The 26,477-nt window shown below is 37.6% G+C and overlaps 3 protein-coding genes across 9 annotated transcripts in view; 2 read left to right on the top strand and 1 right to left on the bottom strand.

The window, feature by feature from the left end:
* LOC122577834 overlaps window positions 1-16,998 on the top strand; it is an 18,993-nt gene extending 1,995 nt beyond the window's left edge. For both annotated transcript variants that reach the window (XM_043749502.1, XM_043749501.1), the window contains 20 exons: window positions 79-1,213; window positions 1,594-1,957; window positions 2,185-2,494; window positions 2,570-3,072; window positions 3,200-3,495; window positions 3,616-4,123; window positions 4,274-4,415; window positions 4,485-4,658; window positions 4,739-5,284; window positions 5,529-6,456; window positions 6,647-9,593; window positions 9,841-10,190; window positions 10,325-11,712; window positions 11,835-12,019; window positions 12,131-12,285; window positions 12,558-13,729; window positions 13,811-14,022; window positions 14,140-15,168; window positions 15,287-15,730; window positions 15,814-16,998. In XM_043749502.1, coding sequence (XP_043605437.1) covers window positions 79-1,213; window positions 1,594-1,957; window positions 2,185-2,494; window positions 2,570-3,072; window positions 3,200-3,495; window positions 3,616-4,123; window positions 4,274-4,415; window positions 4,485-4,658; window positions 4,739-5,284; window positions 5,529-6,456; window positions 6,647-9,593; window positions 9,841-10,190; window positions 10,325-11,712; window positions 11,835-12,019; window positions 12,131-12,285; window positions 12,558-13,729; window positions 13,811-14,022; window positions 14,140-15,168; window positions 15,287-15,730; window positions 15,814-15,897 — 12,872 coding nt within the window. In that variant the 3' untranslated portion in view covers window positions 15,898-16,998. The remainder of the gene's footprint in view (window positions 1-78; window positions 1,214-1,593; window positions 1,958-2,184; window positions 2,495-2,569; window positions 3,073-3,199; window positions 3,496-3,615; window positions 4,124-4,273; window positions 4,416-4,484; window positions 4,659-4,738; window positions 5,285-5,528; window positions 6,457-6,646; window positions 9,594-9,840; window positions 10,191-10,324; window positions 11,713-11,834; window positions 12,020-12,130; window positions 12,286-12,557; window positions 13,730-13,810; window positions 14,023-14,139; window positions 15,169-15,286; window positions 15,731-15,813) is intronic.
* LOC122577843 (TBC1 domain family member 22B) lies at window positions 16,156-20,669 on the bottom strand. Of its 4 annotated transcripts, none has more exons than XM_043749540.1 (9): window positions 20,551-20,669; window positions 19,596-19,769; window positions 18,922-19,481; window positions 18,718-18,848; window positions 18,374-18,628; window positions 18,033-18,282; window positions 17,717-17,940; window positions 17,477-17,613; window positions 16,156-17,118 (listed from the first exon to the last, which is right to left on the bottom strand). In XM_043749540.1, the coding sequence occupies exons 2-9, from the start codon at window positions 19,676-19,678 to the stop codon at window positions 17,088-17,090; spliced, it is 1,671 nt and encodes a 556-aa protein (XP_043605475.1). In that variant the 5' UTR covers window positions 19,679-19,769; window positions 20,551-20,669; the 3' UTR covers window positions 16,156-17,087. The 4 variants fall into 4 exon arrangements, with proteins under 4 accessions (XP_043605475.1, XP_043605472.1, XP_043605474.1 ...); XM_043749537.1 differs by having other exon boundaries at window positions 20,494-20,580; XM_043749539.1 differs by lacking the exon at window positions 20,551-20,669 and adding an exon at window positions 20,275-20,413.
* On the top strand, window positions 20,544-26,477 carry LOC122577842 (tetratricopeptide repeat protein 39B-like). 3 transcript variants are annotated; one of them, XM_043749535.1, is made up of 13 exons: window positions 20,544-20,682; window positions 22,363-22,484; window positions 22,740-22,946; window positions 23,035-23,101; window positions 23,184-23,212; window positions 23,284-23,464; window positions 23,539-23,671; window positions 24,127-24,259; window positions 24,348-24,447; window positions 24,515-24,580; window positions 24,663-25,384; window positions 25,467-25,700; window positions 25,775-26,477. In XM_043749535.1, exons 4-13 carry the CDS (start codon window positions 23,078-23,080, stop codon window positions 25,875-25,877), a joined length of 1,725 nt encoding a protein of 574 aa, XP_043605470.1. In that variant the 5' UTR covers window positions 20,544-20,682; window positions 22,363-22,484; window positions 22,740-22,946; window positions 23,035-23,077; the 3' UTR covers window positions 25,878-26,477. The 3 variants fall into 3 exon arrangements, with proteins under 3 accessions (XP_043605470.1, XP_043605469.1, XP_043605471.1); XM_043749534.1 differs by lacking the exon at window positions 20,544-20,682 and adding an exon at window positions 21,581-21,828; XM_043749536.1 differs by lacking the exon at window positions 20,544-20,682 and adding an exon at window positions 21,856-22,280.

Genomic DNA, 26,477 nt, shown 5'->3' with positions numbered 1-26,477 from the left:
TTGATACGATTTAACAGCTCTTGTAGCCGTATGGCGAAAGGGAAGAGGCGGATAATTGATGTCGATCGATGTTTACAGTGACAGCGGCGAAGAAATTCAAATACGAAGAGAACGTGTCATACTGGTACAGATATTCGGTAGACGTGAGCACGAATCTGGGCAATGTATCGTCCACGTCGTTTTCGATGCCGCCGTCATCGGATTTCCTTGCGAACGAGTCCACCTTACGATTGGATGCGGATTTGGTGATTCGCTTCAACAACCCTTGCGAGGGAAGCTTGAAATTTCACAACGCGAGCCTAAGTCACGATCCTCGGAAATACAATCCAGAATTTCCTGACCGTGCCGGCTCGGAGTTCAAGAAGAACCTGGAACGTTTCGCGTTGAAGTTCGCCTACGACGATGGTCGTATAGACGAGCTATGTCCGGACAAACGCGACCCAGTCTGGGCCCTGAACTTGAAGAGAGGCGTGTTGTCTACGCTGCAAAACAGCATGCACAGATTTGACGTGGATTATCGCGCGGAAGAGTTAGACGTGAATGGCATCTGCGAGACGAGTTATCGATTCCACGAGGCGAGACAGACCAGTCTGGTCGTGAAGAAAACGAAAAATCTGTCAAACTGCATGCACGGGCCAAAACATTTCTCCGTTATTCGTTCAAACGCTTACAAGAGTCCGCGATCGGGCGCTCACGGTCCTCGTCATCCTCTTCTCGAGTCCCGAAGCGATTGCGAGTTAACGATTGATCACAACGTCTACGAGAAGATCGTGTGCAACGAGTTTCATGTGCTGGTGCCGCTGTCGAGCGGCAGCACAGGCGCAAGAACCGAATCGACGACTACCCTTCGATTGATCAAAGAATTGAAAGACGATTATAGTTACGGCAACGAGTACGAACAAAGCGACAATTACGGGTCCGACCAAGAGGAAGACGAAGAGGAACAGGAAAAATATGAAAAGGACAGACACAGTCGCGCGAGAAGAACCAATTTGTTGTACGATTACTCGAAAACACCGAGGACCATTCACGGCGAGTTGAGGAGTGCCAGAGATTTGCTGAAGACAATGTGTAGACTAGGAGTGAGTACGGATGAGTTGCAGCAACGATTTCCCGAGACATTCACTGCGTTCATTCAGTCGGCGCGACTTCTCGATTATTCATCCTTGTCGCAATTATTCGTCAGAGCCCACGGTATTTGCAAAACTGGCAAGTGAGTAGCGTTAAATTTAAAAGGAAAGATCGAATGCGAGATTGTACTTCCGAAAGATACCGATCGAGATGAAATCTGTTACGTATTATGGGGAGAAACTGTGAACTTGAAATATGAAATCTCAGTTTCGACGATTCGTGCGTTCGAATGATGCAAATCCCTATACGCGAGGCATCGTTCCCTGTACGTGAAAGCAAAGCTGAATTAAATCAAAAATTGTATGTCTGTGAATTTAAATTTATAACGTTAGTTTGTTGTTATCGTATCTTTCCACCATATCAAATTTCACTTCGATTGGTTACCGATCCTATTTGGAGGAATAAGTCACATAATCCAAGATTCCTCGGAAGACACAAATTTATTTTTTATTAATTCCGCAGGAAACACATTGTCGACTCGTTGCCATTCATTGGCAGTAACGCAGCCTTGAACGTAATGAAAGATCTGATAATAAAACGATACGTCGATCATTCAACGATCGACAAGTGGGTCATCGCGTTCGCTTTAGTTCCTCGGCCGAATCGAGATACGATCAGGGCTCTGTCACCCCTTCTCGATTTTCATCAACAAATTCCAGAGACTCAGTTCATTTTGAGCTACTCCACGACGATTTATGGCTTCTGTTCCACTCACGACATAAGTTGTACCAATGTCGAACAGGTGGCACGATTCCTTTCATACCTGGAGCAAAAGATCGAAAAGGGATGTGCACCTCGATCGCATTCGCTTTCTACGACCAAAGAGGTACGTTAAATATCGAGGTATTTTGGTGAGTTATTTGACCCTTTAATCATTGTAAAAATTACTAAAATACATTGGAATCTGTAAACTGTCAATTTGGTTCTCAAGTGTTTCGCTCGTTCAAAAATTTTAAGCTGGAACAAACATTTTGGATCGACTGATCTATGAGCGGAAATTCGAAAGATGCTGCGAAGTGATTGACTTTACCTAATTCTTCCTTGCTTTTACAGACATTAGAGGCGTTAAAAGCAATCGGAAACATGGGCTTGGAAACCGAGAAGCTATCAAAGCTGTTGAAAGAATGCATAGATGACGTAGGAGGATTTTTATCAACGGAGGTTCGCGTAGCGAGTATCGACGCTCATCGTAGAATGCCGTCTTGCGAGAAAACGCGAGATCTCTACTTTCTGAACTACTACCGGAACTTTAGCTTGGATACGGAATTACGTATCGCGTCTTATCTGCAAGTGATGCGTTGCCCCGATTACAACGTCGTTAAAACAATCAAGCACACGTTAAAATCGGAAGACATTAACCAAGGTACTCGTTGAATTCTCTTCTATGATCTTCGTCTGAAATAGAATCGGATTTAATTCTTCGAAACTTCGTTCACAGTCGGGGCCTTCGTTTGGAGCCACTTGACCAATCTCTATAATTCCGCTTCGCCGACCAGAATCGAAGTTCAAAGTCTTTTGACGGATCGCGACCTCGACGACAAGTTCAACAAAGACAGAAGAAAATTCTCACGAAACTACGACGGATCCTTTTTCTCGGAGGAGTATAATTTCGGTGGAAATTACCAAGGAAATTTAATTTTTTCTCCTAAATCGTATATACCTAGAACCGCTACGTTCAACTTGACCTTCGACCTGTTCGGCGAATCTGTGAACATTTTTGAAATAACCACCAGGCTCGAAGGCTTCGAATATTATGCGGAGAAGTTCTTCGGTCCTAATGGACCGTATAGTAACGAGAAAGTGTCGGGATTCTTCAAAAATTTATTCAGAAACTTCAGGGCAGCTCCGGAACAAGAAGAAGACTATTGGAAACGCGTGAAAAGGCTACCGAATGTTATCGAGAATAATTTCAACGAACCCAGAATCAGCTTTAGTTATAAGGTGAGAGAGAGAACGTGACCAGTTAATGATCACGCATAGCGATGAATTCCTATGAATGTTATTTCAATGTTCGTTATTCGTCTATTTGCGCGTTGTACGAAACGATGATTTTTCCCTCCGTTTGCAGATCTTCGGCAGCGACTTGAGATATTCTATGTATAACAGCGATCGTGAAATTAGAGAAGCCTTAACGCGTATTAATCCATGGCAGAAGCTTAATGAAATCGCTTCTGGAAAGGAGATTCGCTACGAAAATGCGATAATGTTCTTGGATTCCACATATGTGGCCCCGATGACATCGGGGCTACCTGTACGCTTGGATTTTGCTGGCTCTGCGGCTTGCAATTTCAAAATGTCAGGGTTATTGGACACCAAGAGGATTTCTAAGAAAGAGATCGAACTCATCAGTAATATTGCACCTAGGTATAATTAAATGCATCGTCTCTGTTCTCATCTTCCTTGTTTTATTTCTCTTGTTGTCTTTTTTCTCTTCGGCATTATGATATTATAACGTATGAAACTAATATCTGTATGTGTGAACAGCATGAGCGCCGACTTGATCGGTAGCATGACCGTAGACGCCTTTTACAAGTCTGCTGGAACTAAATTACGAACGAACGTGTACTCCTCCGGAGCAGTTCAAATTCATCTGGAGGTGAAAGGAGTACAGTCGGTGAAATTGAGTTTGGGCCTGCCGAATAAACAAATGGAGGTATTTTCCGTTGGCACGGACATCCTTTTAACAAGAGGCAACGGCGCCGAATTAGTGGAAAAGCCACTAGGTATTTTAATCGCCGACCAAAACAGCAACGATCGAGCTTTGATACCAATCCCGAAAAATGTGATTAGCAACACGAGCTGCACTTGGGCCGCGCTCGATAGATTAATTGGTTTAAAGATGTGCGTTAATTATCAGCTATCCAACGCAACGAAAGATCCGAACGCGCCTTACTTCGTTTTGAACGGACCGACGCTTTTCAAAATCTCTTTGATCAAAGCTGATCCGACCGCCAAGAACTACTTGCTGAAGTATACATGGGAGAAGACAATGGTATCGTCTCCTTTATTTTCGTCTTACAAAAACCGCTAAATTTACGCGTACTTCGTATCTGCATAGGAATAAACAATTTTACGATGATTTTGTAATTATGAGAGACGTAGCGTACATCAGTATCCAGTATTTTCGTTTGTCTGATTTTAGGAGAGAAATATTTTTAGAGTCGCATTCGATACACCTGGATCGTTGGTTAATAGAGAGTTAAGCGCAATGGTAGCGTTCGATACGAAGACTCACAACGTAACGGTTTTATTAAAATCTGCTGGAAATTCTCTGGTGGCTGAAGGTGAGCCCGTACGTTAGCAAAACCACGAGTAGACTCATTCGCGTTCGTGATTAACTTCATTCCTTTCAGGTACCTATAAAAGCACGGAAAACGAGACATTCGTGGACATTGGCTTCGACATAAATGGTACCAAACACTTGGACGCAAGCTTAGGTTACGCGATCAAGAAGTTTCCCTATGGATACACGTTCAACCCACAAATGCACTTAATCGTGAACAACGAACGGGTTGCGGCTCTTTCAGGTTTAACTCTATCGATTCGCCTATCATCAATTACTTGGTTTAATTCGATTTGTTTAACCAAAGGTTCGATTTTATTAAAGGTAAAATCCGAAACGTTTGGAAAAGCAATGTTTCTCAGTGCGATATAGACCTGACTTTCCAAACGAAAAGGGTATGGAGCAAATTCACGGGATACATCGTTCGAAGAAACGTGAGCTTGACCAGCGCCTTTCAATTGGAGTATCAGATACAAAAGATGCCCAAGAAGGAAAGTCTTATATTCGAGCTGTCAGCTTACAATCGTTCGTTGAAACCTGTGACGCACAAAACGGTCGATCTAAAGTTACAATCTAGCGCGTATCCTCAATTGAACACGGAGATCAAAGGATCGTATAAACAAGCGCTCGGTCAGTTGGAGTTACGCGCGGAAGTGAATTCGAGTCCACATCTTAAGGACGATCGTCACAAGCTTACAGCGTTATTGAGCATCTTTTATTCGAAAATGTATTTTCAAAATCAAGATACGAAAGTAAACGCGTTGTTCGCCATAACAAAACCCATTCAGAATTTGGACATCAAAGTTGGAATTATTCACTATGCTATGGGACCGGAATCGAAGACGGATTTGTTGATAAGATACGCTCCAGGTTAGAATATTTATCAAATGCACAATATTGAGGGGGGAAAGAACGCTCTGGAAAACAACGGTCAAATGAAATTTCTCATCCCTGGTCCCTGAAATCACTCCTCCGATGTTCTTCTAACGCAAAATTCAACTATTTCCAGTTGTGATTCTTTCGATATTGATTCAGCCTCGTATATAATAACTCAATTCCTGACGTAGGATGAAACCCTTACCTCATCTTCTAATCTCAATTTCTTTGTGTTTAGGAAAAGAGATTAACCTAATAGTGAACTTGATAATGCCTCGCGGTTTGGCGTTCATCATGGAGAGTCGCGTAAACTTGACGATTCCGAACTTTAATTCGATGCTGGTCAACGTGCGAATCACAGAGAGAATGAAGCGAACGTACGACTTGGATCTTGCTGGCACTTGGTTCAGCGGGCACAACATAACAGCACGTGGCACTTACTCGGACAGATCCGTGGCGACCGTATTTAGTCACAGCTTGAAGCTGATTTTGAAATCTCCGAGTTTCGTCAACGACTTCCTGGTGAATTGCAAGGTGTATCGAAATTACAGCGACGTTAGAATCGCTCTGCACGTAGAGCAGCTGGAACACGATAGATACGCCTTCATCTTAAATCACACGGTAGCATCACCGACAAACATCATATCGTACGTGGAAGGAAGGTACAAAGGAAACGTGTATTCGGTGATGACAGAAGTTGACACGCAACGAGAGATTCGAATGCAGATACATTTGGACAAATGGCGAGACGTTCATTTAGCGTTTATTAGCATGAACGAGAAAAATGAAAAGAGATTCGGGGCGGAAGTGAAATGGGACGCAAATCGAGATCCTGCGTTGAAGCTAGCGTTGTTCTTCTCATTAGATTGTCAAACGGCTCAATTGCCCGCCCTTTCGAGCGCGGAGGAACAATTAACTGAACGAAATATTAGCACAATGCTCACTCTGACCTATCCTGGTCGCTTACTAGCCTGCTCCTGCCACGTGACCGCGCGTGGATACTACAATTACATCGTGGATGCTGCGATCGATTGGAATCCAGAAGAAGCGATAAAATTGTTCATCGCGACGGAATATAACGTAAAACCGTGGATAAAATCGATCAGCCTGGATACTCGGTTGCTCATGCCATTCGAAAATTGGAGGAAAACGGCCTTGGGCGCCAGGCAAGTAACGAAAATTCTTTCGGTTATCTTTGAATTATCTTAAAGCAACGTCTATCCAGATGGAATCTGGAAGACGTATCTTTTAACGAATCATTTCTCAAGTATTTTATTTAAGTAATATATAAGTCTAATACAGGAACGTATGAGTCAATTTGGCTCGATTAATTTGTTCGTTCGAACTGGGTTACAGGTACGAGCAAGAACAAAACAAGATAAAATTGAGCGGTAATGTTCACTGGAAGGATTCGCAACGATTGATGGCGGAATTGGACGGCAGTACGGAAGAGCATGATAACGTTAAAGAATGGAGAGCCAACTGTGGAATAAGTAGCTCCATTCATGACATTTTGTCCACCACCGTCAATGTTACTCATAAAGTTATCGGTTGGGAAACCGCGGACACTCGTTTATTAGTTAAATATCACCCGGATAAGGTGATCAACGCTTGGAGTATTTGGCACTTGGACAAGAAGTCCGATGACGTTTTCAATCTAACTGGCAATCTGCATCTCGAGTCGCCGGTGACTCGCTACAAAGTGAGCGACATGAGATGTCAGCTGCAAGTGTTACCAAACTGGAAATTCTTAGGGGCGGCTAACTTGGATTTGGATGTAAAAACCTATACTGGCAAACTGATCGGCGATCTTCATCGTTTGAAGGAATCCATGGTGGAATTCAACGTTACCACCCCGTTGGAAAAATTTTCTTTGGTTCGTGGAAGATTCGGTCTGTCGGAAAGCAATAGACACATCGTCGCGGAAGTGGCCACTCCAGCTAGTGTTATCGGTTTCGAGATACTCTGTCAGTTCATCACGCCGATCTACGACTTCAACGTTCGACTGTCACTCGCGACGCCATTGGAAGTACTTCAAAGGCTACTTTTGGTCGCTAAGCTGAACAATCGAGAGGCCGACTTCCGTGTTGGCTACAACCGTATACTCGCTGGCTTCCAGGGTATTTGGCATTATCGCAATATTACTGATTTTCATTACAGTTACGTACTGTTCACGCCTGTCGAAGGTTTCGAGGAGAACGGAATCGTTGCCAAGTTAATCGTAGCACGCGATAAGAACGAGTCTGTCGACATCGATACGGAATTCTCCATAAGAATGTCTGACAAAAAATACACAGACGTGAAAATCGGTGTCAGAGCTAAAGCCGGTCCGAAACCTGCGCCGATTACTATACCGATTATTATCACGGGTAACCGGACGAACATCGAGGAAGCGAAGAACGACGGTAGCAAGGAGTTGACAGAGAACGAGGATAACGTCGAGAAAGACGAGCTGGACCAGTTCGAGGATTACGAGGAGCAAAGTAGCCTTCATTGGCACGGTGAATTCGAAGTGTGTCTTATAATTATCGAACCTATTGTAGGAGAACTAGACATAGACAACGAAGGACCGACTTACAAGGTCGCCGCTGTTCTGGGCAGTTTCGACGACAAGAGAATCTTGTTGCACGATACATTTTGGATGGAGGATCTTTTCAATATGCGGAACAAATTAAACTTGGTCGTTCCGTTTGGTTCCGTCAATGAGATAGTTTGCTCGAATGCGTTTATCGTGGACCTAGAAAAACTCATCTACAGGATGGAAGCAACCGTGGAAGTTAAAAAAAATGTGACTTGGTACGAAACCGGAGTACTCGCTATTTACACCTATCGAGAAAGCGGAGAGCAATTGCTAGAGTTGAACATAAAAACTCCGATAGAGTCTCTGAAATTCATTAACATTAACAGCAGCCTGCGAGTCTCTGGCAGCCTTTACAGGCCTAAGTTCACTGTTCGTGCACCGGACAGTGCCATCGATGTGAACGGCTTTCTGGAAACGAAAGAATCGTTGATGGACACGTCGATCGTTATCAAGGTCGATACACCATTGCTGAACATACCGAAATCTACTATTACCGCGAAACGAGAATTTACCGTGGAGACAAGGTACGCGCAGATAAGTTGTAACGTTGCCGAACCTGTCGGACTTTCCTTCGTGTCGAGCTGGCACGCGACGAAAGATGAAGTTAAAGCTTTCGTTCTCTTCAACTCTCGGATAGAGTCGTTAAAGAACATCAAGGTCCATGTCTTGTATCATCCAAACACAACCACGAACAACGGTACCGCGAATCTAGAAGTTTTAGCGAAACTTCTCGAACGACAATACACACTATTGGGCAACTATAGCGGTGACACGATCGAGTCTGAGTTCTATACGCCTGCCTCGAACGGGAAACCGCATCTCCAGTTTCACGGCAACACGATGAAAGAAAGCGATTCCATACACAAATTGAACGGCGAGTTACGAAATCACATGACTTCAAAGGTGTCTACTGTTTTCGGTACCATCGAGCTGACGCAGAATGGCTCTTTGCACGCTGTCGAGGTAACGATCCAGCCAAAGGAAGCCGAAATCGGTCAGAACGACACTTTAGTTCTGAAACTGAAGAAGGAGAAGTATGGATTAAACGCTGCGTTAATCGGTCACCCGATAAACGGATCGTTGGACGCGAATTTCGTCAACCCTCTGAACTGGGATGTGAGAGCGCGAGCGAATTTTGACAAAACATCGACCGTGGAAGGTCAGGTGCAATTTATCACGTTTATGAACGTTCAAGTGAACGGCAACACGACGCTGTATGTTCATGCGGAAACACCGTTACCGGATATTCGCAACGTCACACTTACCGGAAGCATGCTGATGTCCAACAATACCGGTGATATTCGAGCAAATGGTTGGCTGAACGAGTACACTCGATATGCGATTCTTCAATGGAAGTTGATCTATATGGCAGACATGTACGGGAGGGTTTTGATCGGATATGAAGGACCAACCGATCTTGACAACAGGCTTGTCGATACCCGGCTATTCTTCAAGAATCCTCGTCAAGCATTCAAAAACGTTGACGTAGGTTTCGATTTGGACGTGGATCGTGAAAAATGGAAATTTGCGGCGAACGCTACCGTTGGATTCCGCAACCATGAGAACATCGATGGTGTGTTTACCGTTAGGCTACCACCTCCTGATAACGATGATCATCGTCTTCTTATTAGCTATCACGCCAACGGAGGCTTCAAGGACGTATCTTACGTGATCGGGTACAACTGTCTGCGTGCGAAAACTAACTACGCTTCCGATGGCTCGGTTTGTCTTTACACATTTTTTCACGTTATATCCTTAAATATTTAGATTTTATTTTAATATTTTTACCGTCGTTGCCTGTACACGTTATCGTCTAGAACGTAGACACCCGTTGCAGATCTCTTCATCGTTTCGAATCGACTAACTAACTTTGTTCTGACATAATTTTTTCTATTGGCAAGGCTACAACATATTAACGAATACAAGAGAAGCAAAACAGTCTGTAAAATTCATTTCGGTTTTACCACAGATACACATAGACGAGAAAGACATCAATGGACATCTTCGCGGCTCCTGGGGAACGCTACCGGTTCAATCCGTGAATAATCTCCTGAACATAAGCATCGACAAAGAGTTCAAACTGAAGTACTCGCTGTACAGTCCAAAGTTTCAGCAACAAGAAACGTTAGTTTTCTTGCTCGATTACGGCGCTACGCAGGGCTCCATAGACGCTGAAATTTATTATCCAGCTAACACGCGATTAGCTTCGGCAAATGTATCGTTCGAAAGTCTGGAGAACGTGAACGGAACCATCAACACCATCTTACCTATGGCGAATATCTCGTCGTTAGGATGTCAGTTCACAGTTCTCACTACTTTGTAAGTAAATCGCGTCATTTATGCGTTCACAGATCTATATCTTTGTCTTTACACATAGTAGGCCATATTTCTTTTCAATTATGTTACGTCGAAGGTACATCTGGGTTAGTACAACGAATTGGTAACTGTTGCAGGCAACGAAACAAGAGATACGTGAAATTTTACTGGCCACAGAACACCGCGGTCGTGGATTCAGATTACAATTACCGGAGCGAGAAATTGAATTCGGATCTAGAAGGAATTCTGCACGCTGAAGTTCCTCTGAATACACGTCACATCGGCCACTTGACTTACGGTTACAAGAAACGACCACAAATGACCAGCGGTTACTCCAAACTGACGTACAACGGTCAGGAAGTTCTTCACGGTCAATATAATTCGAAGAGCGAGTCGAGAGCTGGCTTCGAGAAAGATCACACTCAAATCACGATTGAGAACGCGTATAAGCCGATAGGTATTCTTTACATAAACCAATTTGAGTACAGCGCAGGAAACGAAGGGACCAATTATCCGACTGTCGAATTTAAACAAGTTAATTTGTACCGATTGGATAACAAGACGGCGTTCAACGTAGTCGGCGAATCTAGGATTAAAACGTCGCACACAGGCCAGGATATCCATTTGAAGGCGATACATTTGAACAAGACTGTGCAATTGAAGACCGATTATCAAGTTTTACCAGGCGAATTCGAGCAAACCAGCTGGCTCAGTTTGGGCGACGACGTTTGGGCATCTTACAGTATCAACATTTTGAACAAAACTACCGAGGAAGTGGATAATCAATTCTTAGTTCTGAACGTCTCTTATCCTCGTAGAAATTTCAGCCTCGACGGCTCTTACTGGATCAGCAGCGAAGAGTTGAGGTCTGCGGTGAAACTCGCTTGGGATCAAAAAACGACCAGACCTAGAACCATAGGAGCGTTGTTCAACTGGACGAAACTTTCTTCGGAGGATAAGGCTGGCATGCATCACCGAGCAACCTTCGCTTTGATTCATCCGAGTTTCCTGAAACAAGCCGCTCTGATAGGCGAAGTAAAACATAGCAATTCCAGAGACTCCATGAATGTTCTTCTCGTCGCTAATTACTCCATCGATCCGAACAAGTGGTTAGAGCTTTCAGCGTCGTTTAGAAATGAAAGTGATCCACCGATTTCTAAAAAATATTCTTACCAAATAGTGGGTAAGCATCCAAGTACGAAATTCGATCTAGGCGCCGAAGGATTCGTATACGAACAGAATAGCAGGCTGTTCGGAATGACGAACAACGGACATTACAAACGTGGATTCATAACCCGAGATACTGGGAAACTAAATGCACGATTGGATCTCATTCGCAACGAGATATTTTACCAGCGAGAGTATAACGATGCGATCAAGTTTTTAAACGCTCGGTATTATCCGTTTGACCGCAAATACGTTTTGAACGGTAGTATAATAAGTACACCGAATCTAAACGCTACTGGTTACTTCTTTCTCGATCCGACTGAAAAATTGACGTGGATGATGGTCAACTACACTCCAGGTTAGCGCACGAGCTAAAAAGAGAAACATTGTTTCAATAATTATTTGGATTCGAATCTTGCTTCTTTCTAATGTCAACTTATTTTAATGAATTTAACAAATTTAACAAAAATTCTTTAACAGATGCCGTGGAGAGTTTACGAATGTATGGTAGAATTCCTGACGCACGGAATGCTGTGTTCGATATTTGGAGAACTTACGAGGAAGATTTTACCGTGTCAGACGTCTCTTTCTACTTAAAGCTCAATCATTCCCGACTGATTACTTCCACCCTGCGCTGGAGACCCGAGCTCAAGGCCGATATTATTGTACGCAACCATTTCTCACGCTATCCTTTCTCATTCAAATTTCACTTCAAAATAGACGAGTTTTCGAAGAAGACGAAGAGAGAAAATAAATATATGTGCTCTTAATTTTAGGCTCTTTTGAAAAATACGGCAATGGATGCATACGATGGTATAAACAACGATATATATTATTGGAAGCAATATATTAAAATCGAAACCGTGAACGTAATTTCGGATGTTTGGGATGACGCTCAATTAGATCTTCGAGAATTTATCGATGACTGGAAGTGAGTAACTTTCATCGTTTTATTGTTTAGTATCAATAGACTGCAGATATCTATGTAAATTTATATTTGTATAAATTACCACTAAAGTAGCAAAATCTATCTTACGTACATTATCGCTCAGAAGTATTCGGACACTTATTCTTGACAAGATGTTTTGTAATTATAAAATTACGAACGAATTAGACTGCGATGATTTTAATCTTTCTAGTATTTGACGATTCGAACGATAGCCACGATAGTCATAGTCATGCCATCGCTTGTTTATGTTACAGCAATCTAAAGGAAGTTCAGACAGACCTAGAGGAGTTGAAGAACTATTTAAATGATTCTTACAACGCAAACGATTTTTACATTAAAGATATCGTTCTTTATGGAGGATATATAATAGATGAGCTATCGTTACGAAGTCACATAGAATCCCTGCCAAATATCCTGAACGAAATATGGGAAATAATGGGCGAATCTGGGGAAGCGATCAGGAACTCGTTACTCTGGATCATTGAAACGATAAAGAGCGCGTTAAACAAAATCCCCGAGATCACTGCAGCGATTCTAAGGGGTGACATGATCTCTCAAGTGGCAAGCACAATCGATCAGCTGCTCGAAAAATACGACAAGTTCATGAAAGATCTTCACGTATCGTTCATCAAGTACATAGGAAATCTTTGGGGACAGATTTCTCAGTCGATCTCGCAGCAATGGAATCGATTTTTACTGCTTATAGAGCCGATGTTCATTCGTTTCATTCACTATTTGGAAACCGTGGTCTGGAAGACGAGCAAAGAATTCCTTGACTTCCTCTACGATCGAAGAAACGACCTCATGTCTTCTCCTTATTTCGATCATTTCTCCAATTTCACTCAAGATATCGACAAGTTTTACCGAGACATCAAGGGCAACGATATCATCACCAACATTCAGAAATACTCGAGTTTGATAATACAATTCTTGAAAGATAGATACTTCACCTTCGTACCATTTGGAAAAGAATTGAAGGATGTCATCGACGAGATCGTGAACGAGCTAAAGGAATTACAAAAATTGCCGTCTATACGTTACGCTTTAGAGAAGATGCAACAAGTGTACGATAGGGTGTGCTATGCTTACGATTACTTCGAGATACAAGCGAAAATAGAAAGTGCCATACGATTAATTCACTTGAAATTAATCGATATAAGTCAGACAGCTCTGCAGGCTGAAAGTAGATACCGGGTAGCCAAAACGAAATTCATCTTCGATCCTAGACAGGGCTTGATGTGTCTGGAGCAAAAGCTTCCCATGTCTTGGCACTCGTTCAATCAAACGCCAGAATTTCACGAGATACCTGAAATCAGAGCCATTTCTGACGCAAGTTCCTACTTCGCGTCCTCAGACGTGACTTTCTGGAGTTTATACCGGTACAGACCGTACATGGATCCGTCTAATTGGCTTCCACCGTTCAGAGGTAATCACATGATCGAGTCTTCGGTGTCTCTTTCATTCTGTTAATTTCACGCCGATCTAATTTCAATCCATCTAATTTCAGCACAAGCAATGATCGTTGGTTTGCAAGATTTTATTACCTTCGATGGAAGACACATAGAGTTCATTGGTTCTTGTACGTACCTGTTAGCACGCGATTTCGTGCATGACACCTTTGCCATTCTCCTTGAGTATCAGCAACAATCCGATCGAGTTACGCACAAGATTATCGTGTTACTTGGAAAGGATGCTCTCGAACTCAACTTCTTCAACGATGTTAGTAACAATAACAACAATAATAATAATAAGAACAATAGCAATAATTAGCGATATGCTCAAATTTTTTCCCTCGTAAAATAGCAATCGATTAATGATATATTTACCTTTGCGCAGAGTATCAAACTCATCTCCGGACAATCGTCGAGTACAGCGAACAATCTCGTGCTTCCGATCGAACTCGAGAATGGAACGACGTATGTCTATCAGGCAGAAAGCGTGGTTACCGTGGAGCGCAAGCAAAATCAGTTCCGACTCGAATGCAATTTGAAATTCAATCTGTGTACGTTAGAATTATCCGGCTGGTATCACGGCAAAACCGCCGGTATTCTCGGAACTATGAATTACGAGCCAATGGACGATACCATCGCATCGAATGGTATCGTAACGAAAAACGTGAGGGTATTTGCCGAAAGTTGGTCGATCGAACAAGAAACCGAAGATAAGTGTCCGACAAATAATTCCGATCCAAGAACAAAATCAGAAGCGGATTCGGTGGTCATAGAATTCTGTAATGATTTGTTCGTGAACAAAAGTTCCGAATTCCTTAGCTGCTTCCACGTAATAGAGCCGGAGGAATACTTAAAAATATGTACTGCGAGCGAGAGCAGATCGGAAGCCTGCACCGTGGCGTTATCCTACATGCAGATTTGTATGTTCCATGACACGTATCTCAGAATACCGGACGTATGTAGTAGTTGCAGTATGATAGACGGTAGTCAAGTTGCGGAAGGCCAGTTCATTAAATTAGAAGGTGATCGAGTACCAGGCTCGACCGACGTAGTGTTCATCGTCGAGGGGAAAGAATGTAACCACGGTGTGAAAGAAAATCGTAGCATCGAACAGTTAGTCACTCAATTGAACAAGGAGCTCAACGATCAAGGTCTGACGGATAATCGATGGTCTCTGGTTACCTTTGGAGCGGACGGAGTGTTTGATCATCCGAGAAGCGTCGTCTTCGATGGACAAATCTTTACTAAGAACGTGGCGCGATTTGTCGATTACTTCGATCACGTACCGATCGGCGATGGAAGCGGCGATATTTTCGCGGCAATCGCGTTTGCCTCGAAACTCGTGTTCAGAACCGGCGTATCAAAAACTTTCATCTTAATGCCATGCTCGCATTGCGAGCCGGAAAATCAGACGGTAAGTGATTCGACGATATTCTTCTGAATGGCACCTGTACTTTTCAGAACTACAATTCGATTCGAATCGTTCAATCAATCGGTTTCCTTAATTTTATTAAACAAATTTCCTCTCTTAGCTTGACTACGCGGTGGTACACGAAGTATTATTGGAACACGATATTACGCTTCACATATTGATGGATGGTGATTTCGAATTCGAAAAAGAGAAACTGAATAAGATCTTCTATGGTCTGGACGCGACGAAATCGTATACGAAAAAAGATTCCAGAACGTTGATCGGTGATATCGACCTACGGAGACAAGTGAAACTTTCAAAAAGTGCGTTAGGTTATTGCACGCCTTTGTCTTTGGAGATTAATGGAACAATATTTAGCGGTAACAAATTACGTTTCGATAAGCTGACTTCGATCAAAAAATTCGCCAGTGTTTTCTCCAAGAGGGTAGCTTTAACGGCGCAACCTAATCCTTGCCAAAACTGCGAATGCACCGCTGATAATAATGGCGTCACACGTATGGAATGTATACCTTGCATCTATCCAACTCTGGTTTCTGTTGATTACGTAAGTTTCTTCTTGCCATTTCCATCTGTATTTCTGTCTTTATATCAATGTAAGAATATAATGAGGTTTATTTTTTTTTACAGGAAACGTTTAATTTGAACGATTCTTTGGCATCTCTACAGTCACTGAACATCGATTATGATCAAATCGATATTGATGACAGCTGAAGAAGCACTAAATGGGCACACGCGTCCCTCCTTTTTCTTACTTATTTTGTAGGTATTGTTAATTTTAAAAAACTTTTACCAATGTATATGCCATGCATCTTTCGACAATGAGTATTCAAGACGTATTCTGAACTTAAGAATATCATAATAATACCATACGTTTAGTAAATAATTTCATGTATTTATAAAGTTATATTCAGTCCTATTTTTACTTCGAGATACTTTGAAAGGAATATTATATTTATATAGATACATAAGTAAGAAAGAGACAGTCTCGTTTATTAATCGACGACGCTACACGCTTCGTGTGTACAAGTTTCCGATCAAAAAATTGGAATCGAAGAATCAAAAAACATTACGCTATTTTAAATTTAATCGACAAAGAACATAACAACATCGAGTAAATAATAATAATAATACGTGCCATATGTTAAGAGTACAATTCATCTTATGAAATACGCATTTTTTATATCTTTTTCCTTTTTATACAACTTTCGATTAGTCTTTCTCGACATGCAAATTATCAGGCAAGTATCTTTCGATACTTTTACGTTCTATTTAAACTCTTGTGTGTATATAAACGCAATTCGTTTCATTCGTTCAAAAGTCAACTGAATCACTGACCAAGGACAAAATATCATACATTCTAATTATTTTGTAAGATGTTTATAGATAACTAAGAATAACGTACAGATAATTTAAAGATAGAAGCTCTCTCTGTAATATTTGTATTATGGCAATGAATAAACATGGCAAAGATTTGCATCGAAATCTCCTGACACGAGATTCTAAATTCCGAACAATAGCCTGTTCTCTTTTTAAAGGTATTCTGAAGTAAGAAAAACTGACAGAAATGGAAATAAATACTATCATAATACATGTGCTACTTTTTTTTTACATGTTTTGTATATTGTAAATTACATATACTAACTTGTTTAAATGAAATCGGGCACAAACTGAAAATTTATACGAGTAGAAGAAAACTTGTAATCGCTACGTAAAATAGCAGTCATATAATTGCAACTGGTTTATAAAATCTTTCGCTTATTTGTTACCGATGTATATAATAATTTTAAATATATTGTACAAATGTAATACGAACCATGAGTGGCGGTCGATCCGCATTACATCTTCATATTTCAGGATGCATCTAAATATATTTTTCACAAATTGAGAAATGGCGAGCAAACTTATTGTTCATAGATTAACATCCAGTAACTTCTAAAAATAATTGCTATAATATTATTAGTAATAATGATAGAAATTGTAATAATAATAATAATAATAATAATAAAATATATCATATAATATAGTAATAAAATTTGTAAAGACTTTGAGTCTTTGAAAAACATAACGAAAACAGAGCTTCCTTTTTGAACTACAGAACAAAGCGACTTAAAATTAATAACTTGAATCAGCTAGAAAACAATTTAAACTGGTCCTGAGAGTCATCGATATATTATATAATATGAGCGATGACTATAAAAACAGGCGTATCAATTTAGCACAAAATCATTTGTGTCAATGTTCGTGGCCGCAATTCTCATATCGTTATCTAAACACATTGCAAAGTGGTCACCTGGTATCATGAGCTTGCAAGTGATTGGGAGCATCTGCGAATGTGAATTTTAATTTGTATGCTTCTGCTACTAATATTCCTATTTCTGAATCTGTCCAATTTTGAGTAGGCAGGTTTTGTAGCATTAACATTAGCCCCTAAACAGTAATAATAAACTATCTCCATCTTTCTTTACTTAATAATTGAAAGAAAGCTTTACATCGAATTATAGTTTGCACTAGTGCTATGGTCTAAACTTACTTGAAAATCAGGCTGCAATAAAAGATGACGTCTCCAACGAAGAAGAAACGCGGCGCATACATAAAGTTGGAACGAAGCAAATCGATCAGATTCTGCTAAATAAGTGTCCCATAGACGAATGGTACAATGTAGAGGGATTTCTCTTGTTAACAGATTATTCATCCATCGGAAAGAAAACTGTAAATAATCCACGCCATGTTGGTGTAGATGCTGATGCAAAGGTACTAAAGGAATGAATTACATCTGTGATTATCCAAAAACAAGGTACAATGGAAAGAAAGAAAAACAGAATGTTCCAAACGACTGATTTACAAACCATCAATTCTTTGTATCAGTTCTTTCAACTGATTTACTTTGTGCTGAATGCCTAATTGAGCAAAGATATAATTATCTTGAATACCATCGAGAAACTTGGACAAACACCAAAAGCTATCTGCTTCTATAATATCTCGTTGTTCTTTTTGTAATGATGCAACATCATAATTTTCTAAATCTTGCCACGCTGACACAGGCACTGCTTCTTGCAAGAACACGAGAAAGAAAGGTGTCACTAGATCATTCATTCCCTAAAAACAAAGAATATTGCAAGGGAAAGAAATGAAAATAAAAACAATTTGAAGATGACAATTAAAGGTAGAACAACGGACGTAAACATACTTGAACGTAACCAGAAGCGGGATGTCGAATCGCCCAAATATAGAGTATTCTTTCAAAGATGAATTGCACTGTTGTTTGTTGAAACAACGAAATAAGCGGTGACATTCTTGGAATATCAATGTGTATTTGACGATATGTATCTTGAAATCCTTCATCTCTTTCAGTATCGTAATACTGTTTCACTAAATTCCAATAATCCAATCGTTTTCGTTCTAATACGTGTTGCCTTCGCTCTAAATTAGCTGGTAAATACTCCTGGATGACAAAAAACAAAATTAAAAATTTTTTAAGAAATTTGATCATTATGCATAAAACATATGATACAGTTTACCTTTATTACTTACAGACAATAACCTCCATGTAACAGAACGCAGTCTTGCAGGTATACCCGACCACGACAACTGCCTCAGTTCGTCTAAGTTTAATACAGAAGCTTCCAGAAGGGACTGAAATTTATCTACTTTACTTTCCCCATCTACAATTATTAACAAATCAAAACTAAGGATACATTACAGATAAATGGATGTAAAAAATTGTTCCATAAGCACCTTGTTCTTTAGAAGGTACAAAAAATTTAGTAGGCGCGGTTGTTTGTCTTAGCGGTTGCGGCCTGCCTGGGAATTGCGTTGGTTTATGTTGTGGGGAAGCACCGTACTTTACACCCACATCTTCTGTGGAATGTTGACTGTTATTCACTTGAGAATGCGTAGACAAATTAGCATTTCGCAAATGCAACGGTTGCACGGCTAATCTTTGGAGAGCTTCCGCCCGTTTTTCCTCCGGAATAATTTCTTGAACGCGATGCGTAGATTTTACATTTGTCCCTGAATCTATGCATGTTTTTCCTGACCTATGACTATTAATGACACTGATAGCAGCAGACTGGCTAACTCGTTTTGATATTTTTACATCTGAGACTGTGCAAAACTCATCATCTCCCGAATCCCATGCATCATCTACACTCTCTTGAAAATCTTGAAATGATGTAGAGCCTCCACTACTTCCTGATATAACTCCACCACTTGTAGATATTATATTAACTGAACTGCCAGACATCAGTGTAGTACTACCTATTTTACCAAGCTTACCATCTTGTTTAGGACTTGGTCTTTTATTATGCATGTAAAATATAAAAAATTATATTATTCTCAATAATCAATACTAAAGATTAATTATAACTTTATTTTTACCATTATTAGAAGCATAATGTTACTATACATACCTGCCTGGAACAGCACGAGTATTCTTTTTCCAAAAAGACTGATACGTTTGGTAGGCTTCGCCTTGGTGACTTTGATTTTCCATAATTATTAGAAATTATGTTAACTAGCACCTGTCACCTTTCCCAAATAATTAAAAAAATGGTACAAAGTCCTCATTCCCTTAGAAAAGTTTACTAAAACAAATTTTGATGATAGTGTTTGTTATTATTATTGTTACATTGTCTTACACAGTCTTATTACAGTTTTTGGGTTATTATCATTGTTATACTGAATATACAAAATTACAGAGATCATATCATTTCATATACAAGCGCCAAAAATAACAGACATTAGTGAACTTATGTAATTGTTATTTTTTCTAATTCATGTTACTTTATATTATATAGATTTTAATACATAAGTTTATCCAACTTATTGTTCATCTTATGATAAATATATCAATAGTTAAGAATGACATATAGCTATTTTATATAGGATAAAAAAAACATTTATTTGGTATATATATAAAAATTATATTAAAAATTATAAGTAATAATAACAAGCTATCTCTAAAAGATATAGAAAAACAAAAATACTGTAACATCAAATCTTCATATTATTTTTAATTATGAACAGGTTAGGTTACACTGTACAAATATTTTGACCGCAGCGAGTGACTAGGAAAAATGGAGATAATACCATTATATTTAAAAATCTTTATGCAATAGCGTAGTTACGTCAACAATGAACAAACTAAAAAAGCATTTATCATTAAGTAGGGTTTAAAGTATGGGACACTGTGCGTATAAGGCAAATTAGTTTTGATTTCTTGTTTTAGTGCACTCAACATTTCAATCAAGATGTTAAAACAAGTGCACTATAAACTATATAACATTAAATGACTTTTTAAAAATTTACCAAATGTACAAGAAATAAAACATGATACAAAATTTTGTTTGATGCATATACACTCACTGCTTTTGACGTATGACACGTCTTTGCTGGTGCTGCCATCAAAGAAATGGCTAAATTAAATTTTGCACAGGTATATCAGCATATGTGCAATACTATTCGCTTCACTACATCACCTTTTTACATACTATATACGTAAGTACAATATTCTTTTCCTGTTAAGACTAGTAATTTTGAAACGTCTTGTCTGAAAAAATATCCTTTTCTTGATATCAATTCAACTAACACGAAACTTATAAATAAAAACATTAATGTTATAAAGCACAATAGTGTTATGAAAAATGGTTTTTAATAATAGCAAACAATAAATAAATATAAAACAGTAACAGTTTCTCGACTAAATGAAATTTCGCGGTAGAGAAAGCAGTCTGCTAGGAAATCAGCGATTCTCAATATTTAGAAAATTTTAGTGTACATCAATACATATATCAACTTTCTTTATGTAACTTAAACTTTAAACATTTGGTTTAAAAAAACATAAAACTTTAAAATCTCATTTGAAAGTAAAATCTATATAGAATCATTTGTATATGTCCTTATAAAATAAATATATCCTATGAACCTACGAATTAGAAGAAATGTTTTAATTGAAAATATTTCTTTAAATTGTATATACCATTCTAATACTTATGTTGTTATTTCTTAATCTTGAGAAGGATTAGATATGTGATAGATTACATAAATATTAATATACATGTATAATTAAGGTACAGAATTTCATAGATTCGAAATCTAGAAAGATTACACGTGACTATCAGTGACTCTTGAAATTTTTAATAATTAAATTTGTCACCTTTATAAAAATACAATTGATTATTTGTTATGAAGAACAAGCATTAAACAAAATTATCATCGTGCTGATTATATGTTGATGATCTCGAAAGAAGTTCCTAACAAATCTTTCTTTTAAAAACCGTGATTTCGATGTTATATATATATATGTATATATATATATATATATATAGCACCATTATACTATGTAGAGTTAGTGTCACGTGTACAATTGCATCGTATGTGATCTGACCGATACCAACATAATCAGTGTACTGTCAGTCGGTCGCGTATGTTTTACACCGTTATGTTTGTAGCGGCGTGTTGCAGGAATTCTTGCAAATCTTGAACAAAGATGTAAAAACGTCTACTTACAATTTTTTACATTGTAACATATGCACGTATTAGAATCTGATTATATTAACTTAGAAATGTTATTAAATAAGTATTAGTTTCCTTATTTTCCTTGTGAATCAGATCTGCTACGTTTTGACATTTTATGGATTCATGGTAAGTTACGTTGAAACGTTTACATACAGTAATTTATATTATTGTTAGAAGTTACAGATTATAAAAGGATCAGATTTTGTTAATTTATAGGCATTGATTAATTGTAATGTATTCAATTTATCGATTGCCATGATTTCATCGTGAATTTATATGAGCGATCTAGGTCTATCGGTACCATCGCGGTAATTCAGTTATACTACTTTCTTTGTAACATTCTACTTTAGATCGCTTCCGGGTTCATGTCTCGTAGTTGCCAGTTTATTTTGTAGAACAGAAAGAATTCTAGTAATAAGATTGCGATTGTGGTTGTTACACTTTTAATGACAGTTATGATTACAATATGTATTTATGTTTATTTAATATGATAATATTTTCTTCACTTTACAATATTTTAAATTCCAATTAAATACATATATAAATTACATATAGTTCCCATATATCAAAAAGAGTCAGTAAGTAATTGGTTTTTGTTTTTATACGTACATGTATATATTGTCTATATGTATATTTACTATCTATAATTTTTATTTCTAGCATTATCACTCTACTATCACCTTCCACCTGGATATATCTGAAGAAAACAGAGCTTTCTGCAAAGCTAGGAATATAATAAGAAGAAAATTCCATGATAAAAGTATATATCTATATCATTCAAGGTAAACATTTGACACTGTTCATTAAAAATTAAGTCATTTTTATCAATACGATCTTTAAAGAAATGATAATTTTGCTCTGAAAAATATATTTTATCTTATCATCAATATATCTTTTCTACCAATATATGTTAATCTATAAATCTCTTTGATATTTGTATGGTTATCATAATCAATTTTATATATCAAAATACATAGATAAATTATAAAAGTAAGGATATGTTATAGTAAGAAATTGCTTTTATTTTTTTGTTGTAGTTTATTTTTAATAGCTATATTTACAAATTACAAAATGTAATTTTTATGATGGAACAAGAGAAATAACGACCTAAAATTAAAGATAAAAGCACAGTTGAGAAATCTGTCTTAAGGAATATATCTTTCATCTCTAATAATTAACATATCTGGTGCATAAAAGGATCATCTTACAAAATATAAGATCTCTATGCTGAATATTTATTGACTGTGAGACTATTTTATTTTTATACAAATTCCATATAGAAATTAAGTGTCAATAAATTAAATAGTAATATACAATATTTTATCTCTTTAGCATATTAATTCAAATATCAAATATATTCAAATATTAATTCAAAATGTCAGACATCGAAGAAGATGAGGTATGTATGCATAAGTAAGGTTGTTTCATTATTAGTGATAATTGGCAGTATCTTATTTAAATTTTCATTTCCATGATTTTAGTTTCAAGATGCTCAAGAATCTTTACCACAGTAAGTATTCTATTGATATACCTGTACATATGTACATTATATATTTTAAATTAATTATATTTTGTTTGAAGGCCTACTTCTATGGATTTGGATACAGCAATAATGGAGGCAAAAAAAGCGATACACTATTTTTTTAATAATGATTTTGAAGAAGCAAGAAAGATTATGGAGCCCTGGGCAGGCAGTAGCATGTATCATTCTTTAGGAACAAGTATATTTGCATTCCTCGAGGCTATTCTTACATCTGAACAAGTATTAAACCACAGTAAATTGTGATATTCGGAAAATATGTCTTTCAATAATACATTGTAATGTGTATTGCTTAGAAATGCATTGAAAAGGCGGTTGGAGCTGTAAAACAATGCATGACTGTGTGCTTGAAACAACGTAAACATGTTACACTAACACAAAATATTGGCAAAATGGTGAAGAAGACTAACTACGATGCTTATACAATTGGTAATGTATACACTTATACCAGATTGATCTGTACCATCATGTCTTATCAAGCTAGTCATATTAATTTTGTCTATAATGCATTGTCAACACAAAATTTCCTGGAAAGCATGTAATACTTTATATGTATGTCAGTTTTTAAATTAACAGATAACATTTCACTACCAGTAACTTGTACTAATTTAGGTATTTAAATCTCCTCTTTGTAGCAAAATTATGGAATATTGTCAGGACATTTTATTATATTTGTTCTATATATATATATATATATCAATCTGGATAATTCAATAGTCATAGTCTATTATCTAACGCGAAGTATTTTGATGTACGAATTTATTTACTAACAAACAAGTTTTCCATTTTTAATAATTAAATTACCCATATATTATAACATGTTGTGGCGCTGATATTACTAGATCATTAAGCATGGAAGGAATGATATCGAATTACTATTGCAGAGGAAGTGCATGCGGAACTCTGTTATGCCGAGTCACTTTTTTTAAAATCGATGCTCACGTTTGTGGAGGACGAGACTTTGGTCAGCTTTGTTAAAGCTGGATTGAAAATTCGTACCTGCTTTCTGTCGTATAAGTAAACGAATCATAGTGTGAATTATCTATGTAGATGTTACGTCAATGAAAAAATAGTATATTATTCATGTACATTATTTTTTTTTCAGAGAATGTTTATCAATCTTAAATAATCGTAAATGGGAAAACAATGCTCATAAGATACACTTTGAGAGCGGTGTCCGCACTGGTATTGGTGCATTTAATTTGGTATGTGGTATTAACAATATTTACTGTATAAAATAAGTTGCAATAACTATTTTTGAGAATTTTTTAGATGATTTCCCTATTACCTGCGAAAATTATCAAACTGTTGGAGTTTATTGGATTTTCGGGTGATAAGGTACTAAAATATCTTTTACTATAAAAAATCTTTGTATAAATCTTTCCATCTTATGATGACGACATATTATTTTCATCAATAGGAATATGGTTTGTCGGAATTAGAAGCGGGATACGGAGAAAGAAGAGGATTAAGGCACGTGTTGTGCGCGATGTTTCTTTTATCTTACAATTTAATAATATCATTTGTTCTGAGTCATACAGACGGTGATCTATACTGGTGTGAAAAAGTTTTGGAAGAAGAACTGAGTCTTTATCCAAACGGTATATGGTTTTTGTTTTTTAAAGGCAGACTAGAACTAACGAGAGGAAATTTTGAGAAATCTTTAGAATGGTATACAAAGTCTTGGAAAAGTCAAGATCTATGGCCTCACTTTCATCATATTTGTTTCTGGGAATTAATGTGGGCACATTGTTCGCTGCAGCAATGGGATGAAGCTGCAACGTTTGCAGATGCTTTAGCCAAAGAATCACATTGGTCACGTACAATTTATTTGTATCAAAGAGCTGCGATACTTATGATGCGGAAACCACCGGTACAAAGCGAAGAGAAGCAAATGATAGATACTCTAATGATGCAAGCGTCTACCTATAAACAACGTATTGCAGGGAAGTCATTACCAATGGAAAAATTTATAGTAAAAAAAACTGAACGGTACTTTGCTCAAAAAAAAAACCTGGTCCTTCCTATATTTGAACTTATGTATGTGTGGAATTTGTTTCGCATAGTAGGCAAACGACAAGATTTGACGCTAAACATGTTTAAAGTAATCGAAGAAGCTGAAAAGGAACTTGCGAAAGCTTCGTAAGTCTTTCGATCGATTTCATTCCTAATCTAATTTAGAATATTTATCTGGTAGTATACAAAAATTTTAAATATTTTACAGGAAAACAGAATATCACACGGATAATGAAGCCCTCTTATTGCTTCTAAAGGGTGCTTGCTTACGACAAATGAAACATCCTTTGTTAGCTGAAAATTGTTTAAAACGCGTTCTCGAGTTGGACAAATCGATCAAAGAGGATACTTATTTACTTCCCTATGCGACAGTAGAATTAGCTTTGCTGGCACAAGATCAAGGAAATATTCAACTCGCTATTGGATATTTAGAGGACGTCAAGTAATTTCTATATGATTCATTTTAGACGTTCACATAACATTTGCTATTCAGTTGTTAATTCTTATTCGTTGCAGAAAAACATTCGCTGGATATCTGTTGGAATCCAGATTACAGTTTAGGATCCATTCCGATTTAATGAAATTGACTGGAAGGAAGGCCGAAGATATTTTAGTATAATAGTACCTGAAAGATAAGTTTTCTGCGAGAGAGAATTCATTACTACCAATAGCATCAAACTATTGCAGATTCGGGCACTATTAATTTTTTGTTAAAGATTTATTTTTATGTAATAAGTTGTTAATGATCTTTAATGCTCATTTTGGAACTAATAACTTCTAGAATTCACGTCTAATGTTATCGAGTTTTTTTCTATTGTATAGAATATTTACATCGTGTATATTTTTTGCTGGTTTTTACATATCAACGAATATCTTTAATGATATTAATTAAAAAGTACCATCTTTGATGATGATATTTATTAAGTATCTAGTGAATATATTATAATTTATTGAAAAGATCTAGAGAAAGATTTAAAGATTGAATGACTTTTTTTAATTTCAATTATTTTAATTGTAAAAGATATTAGCGAATTTGTATCAATAGTATAATGCGACAGTTTAATTGGTGGGAATAGAAATCACTATTGTTTATATGTATACGTTCTCCATTACACATGTTGTATTTGCAGTGTTTAATAAATTGTAAATGAAACAGAATATAAGAAGGGGGCGAAATGGAAATAAAAGTAATTTATTGCTGATTAGACTTGTTACAAAA

This window comes from Bombus pyrosoma, linkage group LG2, assembly GCF_014825855.1.
Source record: "Bombus pyrosoma isolate SC7728 linkage group LG2, ASM1482585v1, whole genome shotgun sequence".
Lineage (NCBI taxonomy): Eukaryota > Metazoa > Arthropoda > Insecta > Hymenoptera > Apidae > Bombus > Bombus pyrosoma.
The sequence above is the reverse complement of the archived record's forward strand: the minus strand, read 5'-3'. Positions and strand labels throughout refer to the sequence as shown.

Coding starts and splice junctions, on each gene's coding strand:
- LOC122577842 (XM_043749535.1), top strand. CDS start 23,078: ATGTCAGACATCGAAGAAGATGAG. Junction 23,102..23,183: donor CAGACATCGAAGAAGATGAG/GTATGTATGCAT, acceptor CCATGATTTTAG/TTTCAAGATGCTCAAGAATC. Junction 23,213..23,283: donor GCTCAAGAATCTTTACCACA/GTAAGTATTCTA, acceptor TTTTGTTTGAAG/GCCTACTTCTATGGATTTGG.
- LOC122577843 (XM_043749540.1), bottom strand. CDS start 19,678: ATGGAAAATCAAAGTCACCAAGGCGAAGCCTACCAAACGTATCAGTCT. Junction 19,482..19,595: donor ACTCGTGCTGTTCCAGGCAG/GTATGTATAGTA, acceptor GCATAATAAAAG/ACCAAGTCCTAAACAAGATG. Junction 18,629..18,717: donor TTACATGGAGGTTATTGTCT/GTAAGTAATAAA, acceptor TTTGTCATCCAG/GAGTATTTACCAGCTAATTT.